Here is a 6,674-nt window from a genome sequence, read left to right on the forward strand (position 1 = left end):
GCCATGTGAACAGGCTGAAGCCTCAGTTAAAACCTTTAACCTCTCCAGCTCTTGGCTAATAGGAATTTGTTTTGCTCCTGAAGTATTGGTGCCTTATGGGGGGGTAGCCTGTCACTGGAGGCCCCCAGAACTGATGGGACGTGTTTGCAAAAAGGGCCCTAAGCACCAGGACTGTGGTGGCTGTTAATGCGTCATGCATGGGCTTTACGAAAGCTAAAGGGAAAACAGAGATGTAGAGTTGGATAAGATGCGCATATAGCGGATGCTGTGTGTGACTTTGATTTATAAGTTGTTGTTCAGCCCAGAAAGCTGTGACCTACAGGAAGAGCATTTAAACAGAAAAGAATGAGCTGGCTCATGAACACAATAGGGTTATAAAGTTGGAAAGCCCATGTTGAAGAGATCCTGCTTACTGCTTGTTGTGTCTTGGAGCCTGGTCCCAGTGAGAGTCAGGGAGGGGGGAGCTGCTGTCACGGTCCTGTCGAGCAAGTGAGGTTTGCGTTGGACAGAAGAGCAGAGGCAGATCCTCCTGGACCAAGGAGGAAAGAGCTTTCTCCATCGCTGGCTTCCAGGTGAGCTGCTGAGTTAAATGCCTAATAGTGACATTCAGAGACTTCCTGTGGCTTCTTGGTCAGCATCACCTGATAAGGGCAAGTTTGGAGTAAGAAATACTCAGTCTGTGTTTTGCTGCGTTTGTTTCTCTTGTGTAACTCTATTCTCGGCTTCACATCCGAGACCTGTGCCTTCACTTTGCTGTTGGAGTTTTTTGTAACTTAGTGTTTAACTGGAGAGTTGAACTAGAGCACGAAGATTTTTTCTTCTCCATAAACAGCGCATCCAAATGGTACAGGCATAGACCAGCTCTTTAGGTGCCTGTAGGCTGGAGAAAGCTCAGGTCAGGAGGTCGGGCACTTGGGTGGCTTTTCCCTAAGCTGCAAGAGCTGTTTGGAGAGCGGGTAATTCCAGATGTCAGGTCTTGGAGAGCAGTGCTATCAGTTGATGCCTGTTTTGGGCTGTCCCAGGGCACTCATGGGATTGAAGACAAGTTGTGCATCACTACCTTCTGCCTTCTGAAGGGCTGGTGACTAGATACCTACTGGGAAGGATCAGAGCTTAGCCTGCTCAGGCTACTCTGGAGGTTGTCTGGCTGTCTGGTCAATGGGTCCATCAAACCTGAAGCCAAGAAGAATGGGTTTAGCTTGATCATAGTGACTCAGTGCCTGAAAAACGTAGTGCACAAAAGCCTGTTAGCTGCACTGTAGGAAAATTGGTGGCTTAGTTGTTTTATGGGGATAATGAAGGTCATGTAAAATACCAAGTTTCTACAGCTTGGCCATAATGAAGAAGGTGAACCTTCTGACAGTTCCTTGCTTAAATCCTATCTTTTTGAATCATTCACCTCATGCTAAAGAACAATAATGCTTCTGATTACAGGCTCCTGAGCAGAGCAGTGTAATTAGACTGTTTCCCTGGGATGGTGTAATTACTGTAGTTTGGCAGCCCTGCCTGTCAGACGAGCACTTAAAATGAACAGTGTAAAGTCCCACTAAAATTTTCGTGTGACATTGTGTTCCCCATAAAGCCAAAACTCCTTTTTTCTTTTTTTTCTAGTCCCAGTCAGTTTTTGAAGGTGTTTGCTCTTGCAGTGAGATACGGTGAGTCTAGACGTGGTTCTAAATCCTACTGTGTTGTTTGTTCAGCCTTGGGCAGCCTTCCTGCCTTTCTTTGCTTGAGCTTCACTGCTGAAGGGTTTGCTTATCCCAGCCATGTTGCAGAGCCATTTGTGAGACCTAATGTGACCTGTATCTTACTCGTTAACTGACAGCCCCAGTAGAGTGCTAGTGTGCTGAAACTCAGGCTCCAGGAGGACTAGAAAAACAGCTTTGATCTTTTGTGAATACAGATGCAGAGCCTCCCCCAGATTTCTGTGCTTCGAGTTGAATTAGGCTACTCTTCTTGGCATGGCATGTACCTGTCACAGATATGTCAGCGGCACAAGATCTGTGTGTTACGGCACTCTGCCGAGCATGAAACCAGGATGGAAGCTGTGTTTCTAATTTAAATTTTTTCTTATATCCATGAAAGGAGAGAGATACAGGTCACCGATGTTGGTGGGGATAAACCCCTGTAGCCATCTCTGGTTATTAAATGGAAAGACTCTTTAGGTTCACGTGGATGAAGCCCTGTTTCCTCAGCCCTCCCCCCTTTTTATTTAGTGTCTTTTGTAAAGATCAAAAGCTCTAAGCATCCTTACTGTCTTCTGTTTTTCAGTTTTAAGGTGAAATTGGTTCTTGGATGTAATGCCATTCCCCTAACAAAGCTCCTTTTGAGGTACTATCTTTTGCAAGGTTGAGAGTAATGCAAGCTTGAAAGTCAGGAATTTGCGCAAAAAAAAAAAATCAGTTAATGAAGAACATGTGAGGTTGAGGAAGTTTTTTTGGAGTAGGGACCAAATGCCAAGAGAAGGTAGCTCCGGGATGACTGTGTATCCCTTTCTTCCACAGAGCTGGGTGAGCTTTGCCTGGAGCACTGTGAACTCGGTTGCTGCTAACACTTTCAGTTGGGAACTGTATTTATCTTACTGCCCTTTCTGTACCCGTCACAGGCTGGGCCTCTTGAATGTGCCCCCTGTGCTGTGCATGCCTTGTTTAGCTGCTTCCTCAAGAGTTGCTCCAGCCTACTAAGCCTAGAGAACAGGTTGGAGGCGATTCTGCTTTTAAGTGGATCAAGTATGATCATGCCTTAATAGCTGCTCTGTGCCATAGAGATTTGTCAAGAGTGTTGACTCTGGAGTCTAATGAGAACCAAAATATTAATCCAGCTTAATGCAGCAGGTTTACCAGAAACTGTAGGTTCTTTTATACTGGCACTGAAACACTGGTGTTCTTTTCTTACCCTGACATCACACCTCTAGCAAAGCTTTGGAGTATCTTGGTTTGAGAACTTTTATGTTCTTTAGGCTTTCTAGGAGCTGAACCTGACCTGTCAGGCCCAATACTTCTGAAAGAGCTGTAAGCTGGTGCTGAGCTGCAGCAGTGGCTGAGGCTGAACAAATTTCACAGTTCATTTCAGATAAGCACTCGGGTTTGAGTTGTCTTTGCAGCTGCTTAGACTGTCACTGTCAGCCCTGTCTGGTAGCAAACAAATATTTCTTCCTGGGTGTGCTTTAGGCTTTCCTGGTTGGTGGCACCCAGAATTTTCAGCCTAAGGTTTGGCTGGGGCGTCCAGGTAGCTTTCATTGAACTGATGTGTGGGACCAAGTCCCATGCACACCTCCCCATGTTACCAAGAGCTGAGGATGGCTGAACATCCGTGGTACAAGACCTGCTGGATCTTATTTTGCAAGTTATTTCCTCAATCTCTTGTGTGGTTTCTTTTAGGGCTTTACTTAACCCTCCCCCTTTCAGAGTGTTTTAATGAAGTCCGTATGTCCTTTCATTCCCCTGGGGCTTAGGCTGAAAGCCCAAAGTTTGGGAGAGGAGAAGGTGGAGTTGCTGCAAACTTGTTCACTTAGGTTGTCTTTATTCCCCTATGGATGCCAGCAACGTTTGGCTGGTCCTGGCTATGCTGGAGAGAGTGAGTGGGATGGTGAATTTCCAGCATGACCTGCTGTTTCCCTTCTCCCAGTGCAGTGAAGCTTTGCTGGACATATGGCTTTGACATGACAGGCTGATGCCGGAATCGAAGCGTACTTTATTGCAGGTTGTACTGAGTTCAGTGCACGGCGTGGCAGCCTGGGGAAGGCTGTGTGTGCAGGGGTCTGTAGAGATGCTTCCTGTTTATAGATATGCTGTTTGTATTGAACATACCCCAGAGGTCTGCTCGCTGCAGGGTTCTGCTCCAGCAAAGGGCACAGCAGCAGCTGGGAAAAGGGAGTAGTTAGCAAGGTCAGCTGTGTGGTCCCACAGGAGCTATTAATGCCCTTGGTGGGACTCTGTGCTTGGACTGTTTCCCTGTATCCAAACATGTGGAGTTCTCGCAGTGCCAGGTACTCAAACATCAGTGCCTCACCCATTTATTTCTTTGGTTTGGTTTTTTTTTTTCTTTCTAATTTTTGGATGAAAAGATGACTTTGGCATCTGTCGCTTAAGGATCAAAAGGAGACCACTTACCACCACTCCTGTCTTTTTGGGCTTACTCACATTAGTGCTGCCACACAAACCACCTCTCAGTGCTGTGACAGGATGGGGGGTAAGTTGGCAATGTAAAGGGTGATAAAGACCAGGGGTCAGTTCTTTCTTGTGTGTAAGACCTGCAGAAGCAGGGCAGTGTATGGGGATTGGTTTCCTGCCGAGGAAGATGTGTAAGTAACTGAGTCGCTCAGGTTTTACGTGGTGTAAACCTACGACCTAAGTCATGGTCAGAGATGTTTCCTTTTTTTGTAAATGCGCTTTCCTGGTGTTTTGCTTGACTCTTAAGATTTATTCTCATACTAAAACCTCTTTTTCCCTTGATTCACAGGCTCACCTTTACACAAGCAGGGTACCACCTCCACTGCCAGCACCGAGAAGTCGGGTTCAAAGGTTGCCGAGGTGGGCGATGATTTCCTGGGAGACTTTGTGGTGGGCGAACGTGTCTGGGTAAATGGAGTGAAGCCAGGTGTGATCCAGTATCTTGGAGAGACGCAATTTGCTCCAGGCCAGTGGGCAGGGGTCGTTCTGGATGACCCGGTGGGTAAGAATGACGGCTCCGTCGGTGGAGTACGTTACTTTGAATGCCAGCCGCTCCAGGGGATTTTTACACGGCCGTCCAAGCTGACACGGCAGCCAGTGGCCGAGGGCTCGGGGAGCGACGCCCCCTCTGTGGACTCCCTGACAGCTCAGAACTTGTCCCTGCACTCGGGGACGCCCCCGCCACCGCTCTCCACTCGCGTCATCCCCCTGCGGGAGAACGTCCTGAACAGCGCCATGAAGACTGGCAACGAGTCTGGATCTAACCTCTCGGACAGTGGGTCTGTGAAAAAAGGGGAGAAGGACTTACGGCTTGGAGATCGCGTGCTGGTGAGTTGACCGCGGGGTCCCCCTAGAAAAGCCAAGGACAAGAATTTGTCCCCTCCTAATGGCTCCTGGTTAGGCTCAGGACAAGGCAAAAGGGAGGGCAGAGTCGGTGGTGAGGTGTGGGATGGAGCATGGTCTTGGACCATCGCTGACGGGCAGCAATGACAGGTTGCAGAGGGTTAGTCTTCATGCACCCTGGGCAATCTGGCTCCTATTTAATGTTAGCTATGTAGCATTTCCTTTTTGGGGCACCTGGTTCCAATACCAATAGAGGTGGTACAGAAGTGTAGACAGACTTGCCATATGGTTAATAATGGCTTTAGTAGAACCTGGCTCTGCAGCTGATGTGAATCAGCAGAAGCAGGTGCAAGGAGGTGTCAGAGGCAGTCTCAGAGTCCTTCGTGGTCTTGGAGAGTGGGTTTTCCTGCTGGCAATAGCAGCAAGCCTGGGCAGGCTGCAGCTGAAGCTGATGGAGTCGATTCCATTGCTTTGTGCACTCCTCAGGGACCCTGGGCAGCTGGGCCATGCTATAGAGCAGCCCTGGGTGGTCAGGGGGCACCGAGTGGCTGTGATGGGCCACGTGTGTCTTCAGAGTCAGTGTCACATGGCACAATCGGCTCTGAGGGTCTTGGAATCTGTTGTGTCCAAATGTCGGGTGCCTCTGGCATTACAAGTATACTTTCAAAGCTAGCAATGCACTTGCACACTAAAATACCGTGGGTTTTCCAGTAGTTATCATAAAATTGTTTATATTTTATTTAAATTGTTTTATGTTCAGAGGAGGAAAAGTGAAGGTGGGTTCTGCTTGTGCCCACTGCATATGACACTTAAATATAGTGTGAACATGTGGGCTTGTAGACCAAGCTGTAGAGGTGAAAGATTTATATTTTCACGTTTTCCCCAAAATGTGCATTGCATTCTGTACCGCAGCAGGAGCTGACAGCTGCTCAAGGGTTGGGCACTTGTCTGCTGTCTCCCTGGCTTCGGCAGTCTGCCCATCTTCCCTCTCCATCCTTCCTGTCAGCAAAGCTGCTGCTGGCCCCAGGGGCAGGGGAAGGTGGCAGAGACATTCTCTGTACCCATGCACTGATGCTTCATGTTGGTGTGTTAAAGCAGCCACACGTGGAGAAAAATGAACCTGGGGAACCTGTCCTTCTTTGATCAGTTTGCTCCATTTTCTCCTTTACCTGCTGTGGGGAGTGGGGAGAGTGTTTGGGTGAGAACTTCCCATTTTAGGAGCAGCAGTCGTAGAAGGTGAACTGCAAAATAGAATAATCTATGGTAAACTTGGCTCTCTTCTTTCTGAACCAGCCGGGCAATGGAGTAATGTTCTCCAGACTTAATTCTCCAAGCCCTCTCTTCTCTTGACTCACGGAGACAGGGTCTGTCCGCTTACCGCAGCGGGGCCCACACAGATTGAGGTTTTGGCATACCCATGCAGTACAAACTGTTAGCATCTCTCCCCTTGGCTTCTGTTGAGTTGGGTTTTTTTGGGTTTTTGGGGGTGTGTGTTTTGCTTCTTTTTAATGGAGGTGTATTCTTAAAACCCCTACCTCCCTGCCTGCTAATTTATCCACCCCAGGTGTTACAAGATAGAATTTACCCTGTGATTTGTTATTGCTGTGAATGGCTCCAAGGGAGTGAATCTGGAATGAGCTCAGCATCTCTCTGGCTCTA

At 48.0% G+C, this 6,674-nt stretch overlaps 1 protein-coding gene across 1 annotated transcript in view; it reads left to right on the forward strand.

Annotated features, from left to right (window-relative positions):
* Positions 1–4,461: 4,461 nt before the first annotated feature.
* LOC104507416 (CAP-Gly domain-containing linker protein 2-like) overlaps positions 4,462–6,674 on the forward strand; it is a gene marked incomplete at both ends in the record, with an annotated part of 18,730 nt that continues 16,517 nt past the window's right edge. Inside the window, one exon of the mRNA XM_010148683.1 lies at positions 4,462–5,000. Coding sequence (XP_010146985.1) covers positions 4,462–5,000 — 539 coding nt within the window. The remainder of the gene's footprint in view (positions 5,001–6,674) is intronic.

The sequence above is a fragment of the Eurypyga helias genome, unplaced genomic scaffold (genome assembly GCF_000690775.1).
Source record: "Eurypyga helias isolate BGI_N326 unplaced genomic scaffold, ASM69077v1 scaffold35333, whole genome shotgun sequence".
Classification (NCBI taxonomy): Eukaryota; Metazoa; Chordata; class Aves; order Eurypygiformes; family Eurypygidae; genus Eurypyga; species Eurypyga helias.